This window comes from Babylonia areolata, chromosome 6, assembly GCF_041734735.1.
Source record: "Babylonia areolata isolate BAREFJ2019XMU chromosome 6, ASM4173473v1, whole genome shotgun sequence".
NCBI lineage: Eukaryota > Metazoa > Mollusca > Gastropoda > Neogastropoda > Buccinidae > Babylonia > Babylonia areolata.
This window is the reverse complement of record NC_134881.1, coordinates 5,527,219-5,547,580: the sequence shown is the minus strand read 5'-3', so window position 1 is coordinate 5,547,580 and position 20,362 is coordinate 5,527,219. Positions and strand designations below refer to the sequence as shown.

Sequence of the window (20,362 nt, the reverse complement as noted above, 5' to 3'; positions counted from 1 at the left end):
GATGAAAGAAAAACAAGCTACAGAAAGTGACAGACCTATTAGTGAGGATGAAAACTTAGTCCTACTCTAAGTGGGTTCTCCGGCAGGCTACTATCACTTCACTTTTCGCCCTTCCGAGCTAGCCGGTCCCTTGCTGATCTAAGACAGCAGGGCCCCAAAAATAAATTAAAAAAACCCAAAAAATATTAGGGTAAGAGAGGGGGTGGGGAAGAGGAGGGGGGGGGGGGTAGGGGACCTATTATCTAATTAACTACTGATTGGGGGGCACCCTAGACTTAAAGGTGTCCAAGGTGTCTGCTGCTATAGCTGTTTCAGGCAGGTTGTTCCAGTCACGTATCGTTCTGGGGAAGAAGGAATATTGCCTGTATTGGGTTTTACACCGGATCTGGTTGAGCTGGCGAGAATGTTTCCTTCTTTGTCTGAGTGGGGCTGGCACGATGCAGCTTTTATCGACGATTGCCTCTTCGTCCATTATTTTCCGTAGCATGGCAAGCCTAGCGACCTTCCGTCTGTGCTGCAGAGTCGGCCATTGCAGTCTGTCGATCATTGCGGTGACACTAGATGTGTTGTGGTACCGGTTGACCACAAACCGTGCTACACACACACACACACACATACACTTGCACTTTCACACACACACACACACACACACACACACAACTATTCAGTCGGCAACATCAGCTTCGAAAGCGCTTCTCTGGAAATAATCTGAGGAAAAACTGAAAAAGTCGGAAACTATTTTCGTCTCCAGTGACGGCCCATGGAACGATGACATCATCAGATAAAAATAGATCTATCACGGCATTGCACCACGGCACGTGGGGTGTGGGGGTATGGTATGTAACTTGTTCATGTGGTCAAGCGAGCGGAGCCAGCGTGGCCAAGGGGATACTTCGTTCACACAAACCTTCAAATCAAGATGAAAACTTTGTTGACTGCTCTCTGAGCATGAATCTCCTGGCGCAATCTGAGCTCTTTTTTTTCTTTTTCTTTTTTTTCTCAAAAAACAAAACCACTTGGCTCCCTTTCTCTCTAAACTCTGTGTGTGTATGTGTGTGTGTCAGTGTGTGTGTGTGTGTGAATCGTTCTTGTCAAATCCGAGGCACAAGATGAAACCATTGTTGTAGACCTACAGTGAAAGCCTGAAACTGGCCAGAAACTGAAAACAAACAACATAAAGAAGATAGAATGATATGAACACATCAGTAGTAACGCCAGTACAGTAAACACTCTTCAGTCTAAGAGAGACATAGGGGGGTTCGGGGGGGAGGGGGAGAGAGAGAGAACAGTAATGTTGCAGCTTGCCTTCTTTGTGACTTCTTCAGTTTCCTTTGACATGTGATTTCATGTATGGAAGTTATTCATTGAAAAGAGGTATGTCCGTGCGCGCGCCGTTCTGTATCTGTTAAGTACATCGCTGTCGCCAAGATTATGGCATTATCGCGACGGGTGGGGGTGTGCGCAGCTGAGCACGTTCACTGTTGAGATGTTATTAGTTGTTTTGTTTTTTTAAGATCTCAGGAGTTGGTGCTCTTACTATGTTTCAGGTGGTTCCAGTCTCTTAACAAAAAATGACTGTTTGTACTGCTCTGTCTGACATCTGCTGACTTGGAATGTTCTTGTGTTGTTTCTTACTGTGTCATCAGAGATCGCACTGGTGGTATCGTACTGATCGCCAGATGTTCGTGGCCTTATGAGTCGTCCTGGTTTATGTGGGGTTAAGTACTCAGCAGGTGGTATGGCCGGTACCAACCCCTCAACCACCTTGTAGAGGAAGATGAGGCGTTGATCATGTCTGCACTGTTGGAGTGTCGGCAGTTGCAGAGTGTGAAGCATCTTGGTGGTGGAGCCCGGTGTTTTGGATTTATAATCGCCGGTTATGAACCGGGCAGATAGGCGCTGCACTTTTTCAAGTTTATCAATATCCTGTTTGAGGTAAGGACTCCATATGATAGAGCCATACTCGAGGGCTGGTCTGATGAGGGATCAGTAGATATGCATTTCTCTTGCATTGGAGGGGGCAGAAACGCAGGTTTCTCCTGAGGAAGCCAAGGGTGCTGTGTGCTTTTTTGCAGGTGTAGACAATGTGGGTGCTCCATTTCAGGTCATCGGAGAGTTGAATACCTAGATAGGGGTTTGTGTGGACGTGCTGAAGGGGAGTGTTACATGGGGAGTAGATGTGGTTGGTTGACTGCTGCATACTGAGGATGTAGCACTTGTTGGGGTTAAACTTCATACCCCAGTCAGTGGCCCAGGTTTCGAGTTGATTGAGGTCCTCTTGAAGCTGAATGTAATCTTGTAGGGAATTGGTCTGGTGGTAAAGGAGGCAATCGTCAGCAAACAGGCATACCTGGGATTTGACTCTGTCCGGGAGGTCGTTGATGTGGCATAGGAACAGGAGCGGGCCCAACACTGTTCCTCGAGGTACTCCGGAATCCACCGAGGTTTCTTCGGATGTGACGCCCTCTATCACGACGGCCATCTTCCTGCGGTGGAGAAAGTTTGATAACCAGGTGTGGAGGGGACCTCTAATTCCATACTCGTGCAGCTTGTGAAGGAGACGTTTGTGGGGGACAGTGTCGAATGCTTTTGAAAAGTCTAAAATGGCGACATCCACTTGATGTTTCTGGTCAAAGGAGTTCAGGAGGTCATGTGGGATCAGAAGGAGTTGGGTTTTGCAAGAGAATCCACTGCGGAAGCCGTGGTTGCAAGTGGTCAGGGTGCTGTGTTTTTCAAAATGGGTGAGGATGTGACGGTAGATGATGTGTTCAAGAAGTTTGAAGGTGACAGATGTGAGAGAGACAGGCCTGTAGTTTTCTGCTGCGTGCTTATTCCCCTTCTTGTACACACAGGCGACATTTGCACTGGGAGGTCTCCTGTGTTGAGGGAAAGCTGGAACATTGTTGAAATAGCAGGGGCAAGGTTGCTGGCACATTCTTTCAGGATGAGGTTGGGAATTTGGTCTGGTCCGGAAGCTTTGTAGGGTTGTAGCTGTTTAAGTAGTTCGCAGACGCCTTCTGTACTGATGGTGATGGGGGGGATGTCTTTGTTACATCTTTTTCTGATCGGAGGGATGGGAGTGTCAGTTTTTTGTGAAGACACATTTGAACTGATTTAGTAGGATGCGGGCCTTGCTCTTGTTGTCAATAAAAAGCTGGCCTTTTTCTTTCAGTGCGGCAACACCGATGTTGTCCTGCCTCCTCGCCTTGATATACTGCCAGGGTTTGTTTTTGTGTTTCTGTAAGCCTTCTGCAAGGGTGGAGTGGACATAGTTTCTTTCAGCCTTCCGCATTTGGTGCCGGCACTCTTTCTGGTGGAATTTGTAGGCTGACCAGTTCTCCGTTTTTCTGGCGCGTGTCAGTAGGCGGCTTTTCTTGCGGAGCATGAGTGTGGTGTTCAGCCAAGGGAGGTGGTGGCGCTTGGTCTTTGTGTAGCAGAGAGTAGGGATGTTTTGAATGTGGACCAGAGATGTTCTATGCAGTTATGCAGTCACACTGCAGTTAATAATAACGCGAGTTCAAAGACAAAAGCAGATATATTTATGCACTAACACTCATCTGTAGATTGTGTGCACATGCATTCTGTGTGTGCCTGTAGTTGAGAGAGAGTGAATAGGCAAAACAGGAACTGACAGCAAATAGGCAAAAGAGAACAAAATGTCAAAGACTCAAGAGGCCACTGAGGGTGGCGGCATGACCAAAGAGTAGGCGAAACAGAAATAGGTGAATCGAACCTGCGTCTGTGTGTGTGTGTATGTGTTTGCATGAAATTTTCAAAAATCTGCTTTGGCATCGGTTTGCATGCATGTTTGACTAGAATGAAGGTATGCAAACATGACTCCTAACTTTTAACATTAGTATGGAACAGTTTGGGAATTTAGGGGTTTTTAAATATTTTTATGCATTACTTGGCTAAGAATTTCAACAGCTGTCTCTTTACTTCACATTAAAAAAAGACAGAAAAAAAAGCCTTGTGATTTATTAAACTTCACACACACACACACACACAAAGAAGTAAAGCTTCTTCAGCAGCAAAATTTCTTTCGAACACATGCACACACCCCTACACACTCACTCAACCCAGATTAATCCGTATGCAGTTTAGTCTGACAAAGACAGATCCATTTTTATTCATTCATTCGTTATTCTAGAAACTTGATCCACTCATTCAGACAAACACATTTTCTCTGTGACACAGCTTGTCCTGAGAAGCAGGTTTGACCTCACCACACCTCTCTTACAGCCCCTCCATTGGAAGCCAGGCTGACAAAGAATCAAGTTCAACTTCAGAGATAATAGGCACATTTACTTCATGAACATACTTAGAGCACAGAAAAATATAATCAGTCTCGAGTTGCCTCCTCTTTCCTGTGGACACAGTTTCACTTTCTTCTGCTAACCTCGTCTCACAATGAAACAGCTGGTAATGACATTGGATTATGTCTGCAGGAGAGCATGGGTGTGTAAATGAATGAGACTGCAGTTGGAACGGTTGGTCCTTGGACAAGATTCTGCACATGATAATAAATAGCACCTACTTTAATAATTACTTGTGACACATATAGTATGCGCTTTCTGCTGTCTGAGATTCAAGTGGACTATTTACTGCTGTTGTATTGTCTCCATATGGTCTTTCTTCCTGGAACAAATCTAATTTTGTCTTCACTGGCAGTTTGTCCTCAAAAGCAATCATTAAAATCCATATCCTCACAAAAGTATTACTGTCCACCCATTTCTCTCAGTATCCTGCCTGGAAAAAAAAATCCTGCCTGTGTTTCATTGGTATACACTTATTACTACCTTTCTACCAAACCACATGGCAGAAAGTATCAAATGGTGCTAGAGAAAACTTGCTGAGTTGTGCAGTGCATGCATATAATGTGCACAACTGAAAGCTGCTTATGAACAATAGTATACCAATAGTATGCTGTTAACCATGATACATCCATCAATTCTCTCTCTTGCTCACATGCTTGCACAGACTCAGACACACACCAGGCCATGTCAAAACTGTCATTTCACACAAATGCACATGAAGCCATAACATAGAGATTACAAATACTGTGCAAATACATCACTCACAGGTGTGCACACACGCATACAAATTCACACACACACATATGCATGAATACAGTACAACTGTTCATGTCTTTTCCACCACTTGACACAAATTTGCATGAACACAAAACATATAGTGAGATTACAAATTATAATGTAAGTACATCACTCACTGGTGTGTGTACACACACACACACACTCACACGCATGCACACACACAATATAACTGTCACTATTTGGTTGTGGCATATTTGATCTCGTCAAAGGCCTTTCTGGCCTTTCTCAACTCTTCATTCATGATGAGGAGCTCTTTGACACGGGAGTACTTCTTGGGGTCCTTGCGGATCAGGAAGATGATGTCCTCCACAGCTATACGGCCAGGACGCCCAACCTCCATTGCCTTTTTGGTCTGAGCAACAATAACAGCAAATTAGCTTCATTTTGATGTCCATCTCAGTCATCTTGAAAACAACCAGGAAGACAAGAACAAAAACTGTCAGGCGACTGGACAATGGTTTCAGAAAAAAAAATTGCGTAACTGTGCAGTGGAATCATTTTCGTCTTTTTATTGTTTCTAGATTAAAAAACAAAACAAAACAAAACAACCCCACCCACAAATGTTAAGACATGTAATTACACCTCCCAGAATTCAACAGACATATGAATATAAAATATTTAAAATATGATCTATTTATTATCTTTTTCATTTTTCTACTTATTTATTTATTTATTTCCATTAATTCAGAAAAAAAACACATCAAAATTGTCATCAACATGAAAATCTAATGTATAATAACAACAATAATGATAACAAAAGGATGTTTGGTACACCCAATCTTATGATACAAAAGCCCTGGGCGTTTACAATTGAAAATACAATCTGCACACTAAAAACACATGAATACTCCCGCACACACAAATCCTCCCTCTCCAACTCCAACCCACACCCATTCCACACAAGATGTAGACACACACACGTGCGCAAGCACATCTTGGCCATTCAACTTCAAGGCATATCTACATGTCTGCACTAGTGGGTCATGGTTAAGTATGTGTAATTAAAGTGTACATTCAAAAATAGTAAAAATAACAGAAGTAAAAAAATTATCTAGATTAAAACATAAATGTGAAGACAATGAGTTATTTACTGATTAGAATGGCTGGAAATTTTCAAAGAGGTTTTGAAAGAAGGGCAAGAAACAGCATGATGTACAGGAAACGGGAGTGAGTTCCACGCAGAAGAAGTCTGGAAAGAGAAAGTGCGTTTTCCATATGATCTGTTTCTGCAGGAAGGAATCTTTAAAGACGCTCATTACCTGATGACCGCAGCTGTTGAGATGGAGAGTAGTAATGCAGAAGCTCAGAAAAGTAAAGAAACATGCCAATCATAAATTTGTAGCACAGGAGAGAGAGTTTGTAATCTATTCATTTCTAAATAGTTAACCAGTGGAGGGAATGAAGGAGAGGAGTGATATGAGCAGATTTGGGAGAACAGAAGATAAGCCGTAAGCATGGTTTTGGACTCTATAGTCTTGATTACAAGTAGTTGGGGCATTCAGTGAGCAAAGAATTACAGCAGTCAAGCCTAGATAGGACCAGGGAACAGACAAGGGTTTTCGTTGCATTCTGAGACTGAAAGCGCTGAACAGAGCTTATTCTATGTATCATAACTCAAGGTTACAGACTTGACAGATTGAGGAAATCTGCCGTTCAGAAGATAGAGTCTGGTCTAGGTAGACAACAAGGTTGCAAACAATTTCTGAAGTTGGAACACTGCACCCATTATTTAACTGAACATCTTGAGGGAGTGAAACAGAATCTAGCAAACGTTTAGGGGTAAGAAAAATCATTTATGTTTTTTGTCACTAAAATGTAGTTTGTTGATTGTCATCCATGATTTTGTGTCAGCTATACATTGTTGAGTAGAGGTAATAATCTCAGAAAGATGAAAGACTGGACCAGACTTGTAAATTTAGTTATCATCCAAAAAACTGTGATGTGAAACAGAATGATTGGATACAAATGTGAATATATATATATATATATATATATATATATATATATATATATACATATATATATATAATCCAATTCAGATTTTCAAGTTAATAAAAAACTGATTTCTAAGACACAGTTTTTACTTAACAATTTAGTATTTTTTGTTGTTATCATAATTAACCAGTACATGCCCAATGTATCTCATATAGTATATTACTTTTATTAGTCACATGAACTATACAACATTTTCATGTACCCCCATGGAATTTCCTGAAATAAACATGTCTTGCATTATCTTGTTTTGGAAAACAAAATTGTAAAAAACATGAGTTTATGGCTTTCAATACGCTGAGTGGGAAAAATGCTTACCATCTCTGTGATGTATTCAATAACTAAATCTTCCAACAGGTCCACCGATTCTGTGTAGGGATTCTGGTCATCCCCAAACCCATACATCATGCAGCGCACTGTCAAAGAAAAAAAAAAAATTATACACACACACACACATAAATGTATAAATAAATATATATATATATCAATCTTTAATCAAAAAAAATAATAGTAACAGTTCACATAATACTGCACTGACTGAGAAAAGTAAAAAAAAAAAAAGCAAAAAAAAAAGCAGTACTAATAGTAATAGTAATAACGAGTAGTATAATTCTAATAAACAATCTTATTTTTTTAAAGCATACTTCAGCCTCAACCTATTTCTGCAATTCAGATCAGAGGTGTCATGTTTGTATGAACCATAAAAGAATTACTGAAAAGGCAAAAAGTACTGCTGAATTATATAATTCATATTTCATTTCCTTTAAAATACCACTTATCATGTAGCCAACTCATCCACTCACACTGTCACAGTCCTGCTGACCTTTAAACCATCTGAAGACTTACTAAAATGGCTTCCACATAATATTTCGAATTTAACAAATTCTTTGCTACTACTATTGTAGTATTGTACAGAGTAAAAAAAATAAAAAAATAAAAAATAAAATAAAAAGGATCGTGATGAACAGTTTTTCTGATAAACAAAAATTACAGAAGAGACTTTCAACCTGAGATATTGTCATAAAAGTATTCAATTTGAATCTTTTTTTTTAAAAAAAGAAAAAGAAATAAAAATACATTGAAATCTGGAATAAGTCTCCTTACAGGTGATAGTACCAATAATGTAGCACATAGCTTGTAATTATTGAAAAAGTAGATCTGCTCTAACCTGAAAGCCAAATGGTACACATATGTGCATATATATATCAACTTGGTTTAATTTCAATGAAAGCAAAATCCTAAATCAGACATTCATCTTTCTATTTTCTTTTCTTTCTTTTTTTCAAGTTGAACACATCAACAGTGATTTTTTTTTTTTATATAACAAATGCGCCTCTTCAGGAAAGCTTCCACTAGAAATCATGGACTATAGTTTTACTTACATTCTTTTGAAAACATCTTTTTGCGTTTTTCCAATGGGGCATCTTCTTCCACTTCTTCATCGTCAAACTGAAAGGAATCAAACAAGAATCATCAGTTTATGTCAAGTGTGTGATTGAAATGCATGTTGTGTTATGTTAGAAGCCCTGATTTAAATCATAAATGTGTTTAATGTCGAGTTGCAAAATCACATGGATGATCACATACTGATCCATCTAAATTCTGACACTGGAAAATCAAGATATTTTCAGTCATTCTTTGTAAGAGTGGCTTCTTGTTTAGTACTGTCTTTCACTTCAGACGTTCTGTTTAATAACATGCAGTTGCCAAACACATACCTGAATAACTTCCATTATGTTATTGTTTATTGAAGGAAAAGCTCTCTTCACACATGCATTACCATGTACCATTGACAGTATTTTTAAAAAAAAGAAAAAAAGATACTGCTCAAGAATAAGTTTTGTTTAAAGAAAAAAATCATGCTACACTGGGAAAATCTGCAAAGGGGAGACAGTAAAAGTGTAAGCCTATCAAGACTGCAAGGTCTAGCTAAAAAAAAGAAAGAAAGAAAAAGATTGCGCTGGGAAAGAAAAGCTAATTAATGACGTCCATCTACTTTGACCTCACATCCAAAGTGGTATCCTGCTTTTCCTTCTCAGATCCACCACTGCCACTGGTCCCAGCTCCACTTCCACCCGATCCTGATCCAGCCTCTGCCATGACGTTCTGGGGAGAAATGTGCGCAAAACCTACTTCGGACCACAATTTCAGTGACAAACCGCTTCGCAGTTTACAAACAGTAGCTTTCGCTTCGCACGAAACTAAAGATCAGGCTAAACAAGGGATGTAACTCACTGGGTTTTTTATTTTAGTTTTAATAATAATCATAAGCTTCGTATTATTGGAACTATCCCTAACATTTCCAAAGAATTTGTCTTTTTCACTCTGTCTCCCACTGCCTTCCAGCTAACGACAAATAATTATTGATCAATGTGATTTATCTCCCTAGGTTTTTAATTTTCTTACAGTAAAAAGACGAAGCACGCCACAAGGGAAGGCATTCTCGGCTTCTGTTATTTACGTAAAAACGTGTTTCATCATCGAAAAAGCACGTTCGAAGGGCAACCGAAAAGACATTTTCCGCATTCCCTTGATTGTGATAAAACTTGAAGGAAACAATCATGCCTAACGAGAAGAAGGAAAAGGAGCAGAAGCTCAAGCCTTGCTGTGCTTGTCCAGAAACCAAGAAAGTGAGAGATCAGTGGTAAGTTTGAAAATGTGAAAAGAAAAGGTCGAGAGATAACCGGTTGAGGATCGATCAATCCGTCAAGTTTATTCAAAGAGTATTGAATGTGCATTTTACTTTTTTCTTTTTTTTTTCAAATAATGCCTAGAATGTGGAATTTGTTTAATTGAGACTCAGCGATTTTTTTGTTGATGTAAGTTTGAAAGTTTTCAACCCCTTCAAGCTGACGAAATCCAGATTTCGCCTGGATATCAGAGGCAACTTCTTCTCATACAGGGTAGTTGCCGGATGGAACAGCTTGCCAGACAGTGTTGTCACCGCCCCTTCCCTGAACTCCTTCAAGACAAGGCTAGACAAATATTGGGAGAACCATTCAGCTAGGTTCTCCCCTTCCTGTCTGGAGTAATGGACTCACAAACCAGTGACCAAACCACAAATGCGCAAAGTCGTAGGAACAACGAACAGGCAAATAAGCCTCAATCGTTGATCAAGTCAAGTCAAGTCAAGTCAAGACAATAGTTGACTGCTTTAAAAAAAACAACAACAAAAAAAACAACTTTTAGAAAGTTAAGATAATCCATACTTTTAAGAAATGAAAATGAACAAGTATGAACTTTACTTAACACAATTGTGAACAGTGAGTGAGCAATAAATATGAGATAACAAAAAACAAACAAACAAACAAACAAAATCAAGATACTGGTTACTATTTATGAATATATGTTACAGGTAGTAAAAGCAACTGACATAAACCAAGACTACACATGAAAAATAAGAAAAAAAATAAATGTGTCTCCATATTTTATGGATACATAGAGTCCAGACTACACAACTCTCTCTCATAAAAAAAAAGTCATATGATATACACTCTTCCATGCTTAAGGATGCCAGCATGCACACAAACACACACACGCACACATACAAACACACACCATCCTATTGCACACACACACACACACACACACACACACACACACACATGTCTGTCAATTGCCGTACCTGTCTGTGGCACGCCCATCCACTTCATGTTCACTTTTACTAGTTTTAGACAATATTAAAGAGGTTAACAGTGACCCATTTGCGACACATCGCAGTGCTATGAGTTCTGTTTATGCCTCACCTGCAGATGATAATTGATCCCCTTCTTTGATGTATGCATGCATTGCTAAAACCATACTGACCATGTGTGGCACAATTGCAGGAAACTGTTTCATCCCCTTTAACACTTTCCACACCTCCCTGGCCTAGATATAAGTGGGTTGTCTGTCTTTGAGTTCAAGTCTGGGTCACCACAAAGCTATTCTTGGCTTTCTGCACTGCTTTCTTCCATTTGATTGCAACATCTAACTCTGCAACTATTCCTCCTCTCCCCCCTATATGCAAATCATGACCCTCACCTTTTTGCTCATCAAATTAACCATCTGACATCAGTTTGCCACAGTTACCACTAAGCTTGCCTTAATTATAAATCTTCTACTATAAATCTTCTATACTTTTTTTTTTTTTTTTTTTTTTTTTTTTTTTGCAATAAGCAGCCATTGATGCCACTTAGTCTTGGTTGTGATCATCTTTCAAGGCCGAAGTGCGTTGGCTTACGCTGCTGGTCAGTCATCTGCTTAGCAGATGTGGTGTAGCATATTTGGATTTGTCTGAATGCAGTGACTCCTCCTTGAGTTATTGAAACTGAAACTGTGATCATCTTCTGCTATTCTAATAGCGTTGTCGGAAATTCTGAAAGGGGTGCTACAAATAATATCCTGAAATGACCACACAAAGTTTGATTAGGTTTTGCTTCTTGTGAACAATTGAAGCAAACATACCAAGCTTTTCCACAGGTGTGTACTGGAAAGCCACAATAAAAAAAATTTTTAAATACAGGAGGTAGGAATTTAATTCCTACTATGATAATGTCAGATTTATCCATCATGGGACACTTTCAGGCACTTCAGCACTTCAAAGAAATTCCTATCAACGGGCTTTTCCACAATTCTTTTTTTTTTTTAACTTGTAAAAGTAGTAGAATAGTCTTTGCCCAGACTCATGGGCTTTTCACATTATTGTAAAGAGAAGAAGAAGAGATATAGTTGTATAACAATAAGAAGAAGTGGAATTTCTTGATAGTAGCAGTCTTTTTGCAGAGGATTTTTTAAATGTAAGAATACTGATATGCTGATGCATATTTGATTCGCTGAAGCTTTTTTTTTATGTGTGTGTGTGTGTGGCTTGTGGCCCACTCTTACATAGAGTGGAGTGTACTATGGGCTTTGCCGGGAGGAATAGGACCACATAGACATTTCACAGATGTGTCTTTGGATGTGTTGCAAAAATATCCTGATCAACACTGTAAAAAGTGTAAGGGCGTTTACTCACTGGTCTGGTTGATGCTGGGATGTCATTATGGAAGGGAACATAGAGTTAAGCCAATAATATTTAAAAGTAAAATGGACCTTCATTGCATCATCATCCCCATCCTCATTCATCATCAATACATGAAGAAAAAAAATGTCCCCTATTCTGTGGCCTTTCATGTCCTTTACTGTAATCAGTAACTTGACACTGTGACAAGAACAGTAATAAATGCAATCCACATACATGTATGATTGCAATGTGTGTGTGTGTATGTATGTGTGTGTGTGTGTGTGTGCAGCATCATCGAGAAAGGTGAAGAACATTGTGGAGACTTGATTGAGCAACACAAAGAATGCATGAGAAAGCTGGGCTTCAAAGTTTGACCTTTGGATCAGGTAAGATATTTCATTGAACAGTTTTATGTATGTTTTTTGTAGTTTTACATAAAGGTTATTACAGGAGGCACAGTTGCAGAACAGGTTAGGTGTTGGACTTTGATCTGGTGTTCACCAGTGATCAGGGTTTGAGGTCGCCCCATTTTCATTTTGGCATGGTGTTATATCCTTGGGAATGGCACTACAATTTTCCTCTCTTCACACATGTGTGAATTGGTTCCTGACTTTGGCAGGGGAAAATTAAATCAGCAGAAGAAGAGGATGAGGCCCTGCCATCCTGTATGGAGACTTAGACATGGTGGATATGAAATCACTGCCCTGCTGGCTGAAAAGCTTACAGGACCACTAATCTTTAACCTAGTTAGAGCTACAAAATGATGAAAGTGATGCCATTTACATGGCATTACAATGTTACATGTTATGTATGCTTTCAGTTGAATGTATGGGTATACAGTGTTTATGTGAAGGTGTGTGTTTGTAGTAGTAGTAGTAGTTTTACCAGTTGTAGTGTTCAATTTTACACTGGTGGAGGGGGGGAGGGAGGGAAAGGGTGTGACTGTATCTGTGATCATGTGTGTGTGTGCATGCATGTAGTATTGTATGCATGTGTGCTTCCATGTGTTTGTGTGTGTGTGTGTGTGTGCGTGTGTGTGCGTGTGAAGAAAGAGTTTACAGAATCAAAAGGAAAGAAATTTGGAACATGAGGGAAGAGTGTAATGTTCAATTTTCAACAGTCAAAACAGCAGTTGTCTGCATGTTCAGGCTGCACAGTTTAATTCACTCAGTTGTGTGAAATTTTGATGGCATTTAAACCAGAATATGGATACATCCATGTAGAGCTTACTTAGGCTGTCACCAGTGTCTGGGAGGAATGTATAAGTCATTTAATTGAGTGGTGGTCTGGGCTTTAGTCTTTGGGAGGGGATGATAAACCAAGGTCCTGTATCATAGTGTATGCTGCGTGCACTTAGTGCATGTGAAAAAACCCACAGCAATGAAAAGGGTTGTCTCTGGCAAAAATTGCTCATCAAAGTCCACTCTGATAGTAAAGCACACTTGCAGACAGAATTACAAGAAAGAGGGGGGAAAAAGGTGGCACTGTACTGTATATATATTAGGCCCTAATAAGCACCAAACACATGTCAGCCATGTATATATATATATATGTATACAGGGTGACAGTGCACATGCTTTCTTTAGGAACATTTCGTCGCTTGCAGAGCGACAAAAAAGGTCATATGGCATCACCAACGTAGCTAGTTTTTCCGGGTTTGCACTGCCTTTCTCCAGACAACTTTTTGGCAGAGTTTGATCTCGTCATTTTATTTGCACATACTGAACCAAACAACAAAAATTATGTTGTCAAAAAGGTCTTTAGAACTGAAGACATATACAGCACTTCAAAAAGAAAACAACAATTTCCCCTTCCCTCAATTTCACAAAGACCAAAAAAAATTGTGTGCTGTGGATAAAGTGATGCTTCAAACTGATATTCGGTGTGCCAAGTCTCTCCAAAGTCGAAACCAGGTGAGGCTCTGTGTTGAATTTTAAACAGATCAGTTCGAATACTTGAATGACAGAGATTTGACATGAAACACGCTCAAAGTAAACATAGAAGATTAAAGCAAGTAACTGGTGTAATTATAAAATGAAAAATAACTTGTAGACTTGCAAAAATACTGATCGAAATAGTTCAAAATCCTTTTGTCAGAACAGGCGATGTCCTCTTCAAATTTTAGCATTTCGATGACCAAGAAAAACTGGCAATGGAGACACGCATGCGCTCATGGTTCTTGCTAAAAATAATCGGGGAGTCCCGACGAAATGTTCCCAACGAAAGCATTTGCACTACCTCCCTCATGTTTCTTGTAAATTTCTCCCTTCAAATGGGGCTGTGGCCTTTTCTGGAATTCATCATCATTATTTTTCTTTTCAGGAAAAAATAATGTTTTGGCCTTCAGGGTCTGGAAAAGTCTTGGAAGTGTTGTATTATAAAACCCTTGATCAATACCATTACCAGTTGAGTTATCGAAGAGCTTAATGCATTTACAAAAAAAAAAAAAAAAAAAAAAAGAGAGAGACAGAGATGAAATTTGAGCCTTGATACCAGGATATCTGCTGATCTCTTGTCAGCAGTGTTGTAGATTACCATTATTGTTTTGTTTTTTGGGTTTTTTTTAGAATTTAGTTTGGTTTTGTGTTTGACATGGAAAAGTTTAGGTTTGGTCTGGAAGAAAAAGGTCTGGAAAAAGTGTGGAAATACAGTTTGTTTTGCCACATGTGGGGAACCCTTGAAATGGGGCCGTGGCCTGTTCTGGAACAAGCCATCAGTGTTGCTCTTTTTCACCTGATTTCAGCAGGCCCTGACTGTGTGGTGGTGATGCCATGTGTGGACATAGCAAGTGGATGAAGGACTGACTCAAGTGACTGGTTCTGCTCTGGTTGAGGAAGAGGAGTGGGTGATGCAAGTGTTTCTGCCTTGAACTAAGAGTAGTCCTCCCTCCCCACCCCCCAAACCCTCCTTCAGCTTTACTGGGTTGTCTGTCTCCCCTCTTTCCCTCCCAAGCCTGTTTTTGTGTGACATGCACTTAGGGACATGAGGAATTTAGTTTTCTGTGTGAAGTGTGTTCAGTGATGTGAGAAATTTGAATTTACTTTTGTGTGAAGTATGTTCAGGGATGTGAGAAAGTATGTTAAAGAGTGTGAGAAATTGTGTTTTTCTGTGAAGTATGTTAAAGGATGCAAAAAAATTAAGTTTCGTGTGGAGTGTGTGAAGAGATGTTAGAAATTTACTTTTGTGTGGAGTGCATTAAAGGACGTGAGAAATTAACTTGAGTTTGAAGTGTGTTGAGGAATACGAAAAATTAACTTTTGTATGAGGCGTGCTATGGAACAGGAGAAATCTATTTTGTGTGAAGTATGTTAAGTGAAGTGAGAAGTATGTCAATGGATACAAGAAATTTAGTTCTATGTGTGAAGTTTGTCATGGGACAGTATGTTTAGAGAACAGGAGAAACTTACTTTTGTGTGAAGTATGTTAAAGGATATGAGTAATTTACTTTTATGTGAAGTATGTTAAAGGATATGAGTAATTTACTTTAGTGTGAAGTATGTTAAAGGATATGAGTAATTTACTTTAGTGTGAAGCATGTCTTAGCAGGGAAAGATTTACTTTGTTTTAAGTTTGGTAAGTGATATGAGAAATTTACTTTTTTACGAAGCATGTTAAGGGATGTGAGAACTTGTACTTTTTGTGTGAAATATGTTAATGACAATTTTATTTTTTTTGTGAACCATGTTAAGGGATAGGATTTTAGTATAAATTTAACAGATTGCTGGCATTATAAATTTGATCTTTGTAATGTCAAGGCAAAATCTACAGTCAAGAGAAAAAACGTTGGTATGATTCACATAGAAAGCTGAAACATTCTTCTCATTTGATGTGTTGAGTAAAGGTGTAATTATTATTATTATTATTTTATTTTTTATTTTTTTGCAGTCACTTCTCTCACCTTTTATCTGACAATCTATTGATGTGTTGGGATGAAACAGCATGCCAGTTGTGAATTTCTCCATGTAATGAGTCTGTCAGTTTGGCATCAGAAAATTGTACTTATCTCAATCATCACGTGCGGTTTACGTACAGATCTATCCAGGAGTGTTGAAATATTATGTTGAAAGCTATGGGAGTATGTGTGTGTGTGTGTGTGTGACGGAGAATGTTTGACAGTGTCCCTTGAGTCTTTGTCTCATGAAAGGTATTTCTGTTAATTTTAGAACAAGCATGTTTGAGGCTAATTAATTTTAGAACAAGCATGTTTGAGGCTGAGTAACTGGATAAATAACAGGAAAAAAGCATGTTTGAGGCTGAGTAACTGGATAAATAACAGGAAAAGACTTTCATAGACTTGTGTTCAGTAGCATACTCCAACTTTTTTAGTTAAATCATTTCTGTCAGTGCGTGACACTTAGTGTACTAGGCAGCATTTTTTTGTGTGCAAAATCAAACATGAATGGAAGGTGAATGGGAATATTAAAAAGTAACATGGTTCCCACAGAGTCATGAAAGTGTGGGAAAAGTCTTGGAAAAACATGTGTTGCCCTTCATGGTCTGAAACGTCTTTGAATTTTGACAAAACCTTTTAACAAAGAGCTTAATGCATTCAAAAAAATCAAAAGGAAAGAAGTGATGAAAGTTGAGCATTAATACTGGGTGGATATCAGCCGATCTCTTTCATCAATGGTGTAGCAGACAAAATTTTTGATTCAGTTTGGTTTGAAGTTTGGTATGGAAAATTCTCAGTCTGGTCTGGAAAAGGTCTGAAAAAATGTGGAATGAGAAAGGTCACAGAGTCATGTTTGGAAAAAAGAGTGGAATTTTCTTTGCTCAGGAAAAGTTTTGAAAAAAAGTGTGAATTTTAACTATGGCCACAGAATTTAGTCTGGAAAAGGTTTGGAAAATTGTGGAATTTTTCTCTGGTCTCATCTGTCGGGAAGCCTGTATAGTAAGTATCCCCACAGTCTCACCTTTGAAGATTGTCCATGGACGTGTCACTATGGTACTGCCCCACAAACTATTTATACATTGCCTGCATTTGTAAGAAAAGGAGCAGAAAAACATATCACTGATCAAGTCAGATCTTTAAAAAGCCCCTTACTTGATCTGACTTAAAAATAAAACAACAAAAGACTATTTTAGTATGCTTAATTATTCCCTTGGATTGCTAAGGCCAATTCATTTGACATTAGTGTTCATGATGTTTTAGTCTTAGAATCTAGTTAAATAATGTTATATAAGAATGGGTACTTTTGTTTTAATCTAAAAAGTCATATCATCCAGGGAATTGTTTTTGTACAATTGTCCATGCTTCAGGATGTAAATGTGCACATGGCTTTGTTTGCCTGCCATTTTATTCAAATGAACTTGCATTGTACTGATTTTTGTGTTCTGGATTGTTCTTCTTATAGCATGTTCAGCGTTATTAAACATACTGTAAATGAAACAGAAAGGCTGTTTTCTTTTTGCAGAGTTACCTTGTTCGGATTGTTGTAACGTTAACCTGTTGCATACCACCATTTTGAATCAACATTTCTTTCACAACTGTCTAAAGCACTCCTCACACACAAGCCATTATGTTTCTTCTGGGCCTCAGGGGGAAAATCTTTTTAGTCCCCAAAGCAAACTTAAAGCCTGTTGACCACTGCAGTTTTAGTTATTGTGCTCCCACTGACTGGAATTTGCAGTCTATCAGTCTTGGGCACCAACCAACACACCCTCTGTTCCAATCCCAGCTAAAAATATGTCTGTTCTGGAGGCATTTTGTGATATTTTTTTTTCTCCACTGTTAATTTGAGCTGTTTTCTGTTTATGGGTGCATGTGTGTATGGTTGAGTGTGTTCGTCATTCTCAGGTGTGGCTGCATGTGAATGGGTAGTAGCCAGTGCATTAAGCCTGAATTAACTACGAGAAATGTGCTATACAAATGCCATTCATTAGTAGTAGTAGTAGTAGTGGCTATTTTTCATTCATCTGTCCCACTCTCCGCACTGAGTAGCATGTGGCACAGACCTTGACAGAGTCCATCACAAACTTACCATCATCTTAATGTTATAACAGACTGAACCAAGGCTCCTTTTTGTATTGTACTATACTGTATTGTTTTACTTTTTGTCACAACATTTTTTTTTAGTTTTTTTTTGCTGCCCCATCATCTGCACTGTTTAGTGGCATTACTCCCACACCGCTCATTTAGATTCCCCTATACATCACATGGCCACACTTGGGTTTGTCCATCACAGTCCCAGTGTCGGCAGTCCTCAGGGAACCATCAGTGTTAGGTCACCAGGGGGCCACACACTATAGGAGACCCTGCACTGCTGCTGAGTCACTTCGGTGGTGTTCAGTTGTGCCTGTTCTGATTTAACATACTTAGGACATCACCTACTAAGCTCCCTAATAACGACAATAATGGCTTAGTCGCGGAGCCAGACTGAGTGAGCGTCCCTCCCAGAGTGGAGACCACCACCACGTCCCTCAAACAACAGCCCCCCATGAATCTGCTGACACTGAAGACCTTGACAGGACTCACCCCAAGCATGGAAATGGAGGGGTATCGAAACTGAGGTCACCATGAGAGCAGGGCATGAAAGGCCACAGACTCTGAGACTGTTTTGTTTATATTGATGAGGATGAAGGAGGATGAGGATGACGATGTTGCCATGGAAGTCTGTTTTGGTTTGGGACTGCTTGACAAGGCTGTACTCTACGCTTCCTGTCATAATGATATCCTGGCGTTAACCAGGCCCGAGAAATACAGACACTTGCAGTTCTGGTCAGGTAATTAGAGCAACACACCCAAAGACGCATCCTTGAAGTGGATGACACTTGACTGTGTGGTCCCAGTCTCCCCAGTTAAGCCCACAGCACACTCAACTCTGGGTAGGAGCCAGCCACGGGCTGAAAAACCCACCTCCGCTGGGATTCGAACTGGTGTCTTCCCAGTGGTCAGTCCGCGACACTAACCACTTCACCACGGCAGCTGATTACAACAGATTTCTTTGTTTGAAATTTAGGCTGCAAGACCCAGGAAAAGCGTGTTGCCACAGTGCGGTTCCACCATTGGTTTCTTTTTCTTTTTCCTGTCTGTAAGTGTATTTGTTTTACTGTCAGAGTGGATTTTTCTGCATGATTTTGCCAGGGACAACCCTTTATATTGTCATAGGTTATTTCAAGTGCACTAAGTGCAAGCGGCACGCAAGTTTATTGTAACATCCGAAAAATCATGGTCTGTGTATTGGACTGAAACCTGTGGCCATCTGGTTCCTAGTTGGGCGCATTACCACAAGGCCACCGCTCCACATATTTTTGGGTTATGTTTGGATTGTGTACTTTTCCCAATATGATTAACATTCTTGATATTCTTCACAGGCATTTTCACCTCTTATGAAATGTCCAATGGGATACTACTCTTTATAAGTTACGTCATTAACTCTTTCAAAACTAAAGTACGCCATAGCGTATCTCATGCGCACAATGCTTTGTTACTGTGGTACGCTACAGCGTAACGCAAGTTTAAAAATTTGTAGTTCATAGGTTAAAGGTCTTGTGTGAAATTAAACAGCACAGTTCAGTTCTACAGTCACCCAAAAGTGCACCTGTACTTTTATTGTGGCTGAGAATGCCTTTGTTTGAGTACAATACATGCAAGCATACAGTCACCCAACTCTGCCTTCTTGCTCGCTAGCTTGACAAGATGGCGTCTCTGTCAACTTCAGCAAGTACTGTCAAAGTCAAATGCAAACTGATTCTATAGTGGATATACACTGTGCATACACATTTGCCCATTCAATTGCTACAAAAAATTATTAGGAAGTGTCTATAAAAGACCACATTTGTAGAATTTCTATTATATGAGAATAACTCACCCCTTTTATGTCAATTGTGAAAAACACGGATTTTTTTCAAAATATGATAAATCAGTCATAATAATGTGAGTGCTCTGAAACTTTGCCAAATGTTAATCTATTCTTTATATTAACACAAAATTTCACAGAAATATGTATTTGTATTCTTTTTTTAGATATTATATTTCTTGTAACATAAACAAACGGCCAGTACAGAGAGTATGATGAAGGAAGTCATCGAGCAGTATAGAATGAGTTAACATGTGTTGTTGTTAGCTGTTGAGAATTAATTGGTGGCTTTGTTGAAAAAGACCAACCAAAACACCTCGTTCTACCAATTTTCCTTTTGCTGTAGTTTGCATCTGTAAAACTGTTACAAATGTGATGCAAGGAGTAATTACACACAGTTGCTTCTTCACTTGTTTGTAATGTGAATGATGTTTTGAGGGTGCATAAACACACACGTGTGCCTTTACTAGCGC

At 39.3% G+C, this 20,362-nt stretch overlaps 2 protein-coding genes across 2 annotated transcripts; one reads left to right on the top strand and one right to left on the bottom strand.

The window, feature by feature from the left end:
- Positions 1-4,049: 4,049 nt before the first annotated feature.
- On the bottom strand, positions 4,050-9,359 carry LOC143282687 (transcription initiation factor TFIID subunit 13-like). Its single transcript, XM_076588366.1, has 4 exons — positions 9,114-9,359; positions 8,489-8,555; positions 7,425-7,522; positions 4,050-5,466 (listed from the first exon to the last, which is right to left on the bottom strand). Exons 1-4 carry the CDS (start codon positions 9,204-9,206, stop codon positions 5,290-5,292), a joined length of 435 nt encoding a protein of 144 aa, XP_076444481.1. The 5' UTR covers positions 9,207-9,359; the 3' UTR covers positions 4,050-5,289.
- Positions 9,360-9,542: 183 nt separating this feature from the next.
- LOC143282688 (cytochrome c oxidase copper chaperone-like) lies at positions 9,543-14,945 on the top strand. The gene is made up of 3 exons (XM_076588367.1): positions 9,543-9,750; positions 12,380-12,476; positions 14,834-14,945. The coding sequence occupies exons 1-2, from the start codon at positions 9,668-9,670 to the stop codon at positions 12,462-12,464; spliced, it is 168 nt and encodes a 55-aa protein (XP_076444482.1). The 5' UTR covers positions 9,543-9,667; the 3' UTR covers positions 12,465-12,476; positions 14,834-14,945.
- The last annotated feature ends 5,417 nt before the right edge of the window (positions 14,946-20,362 follow it).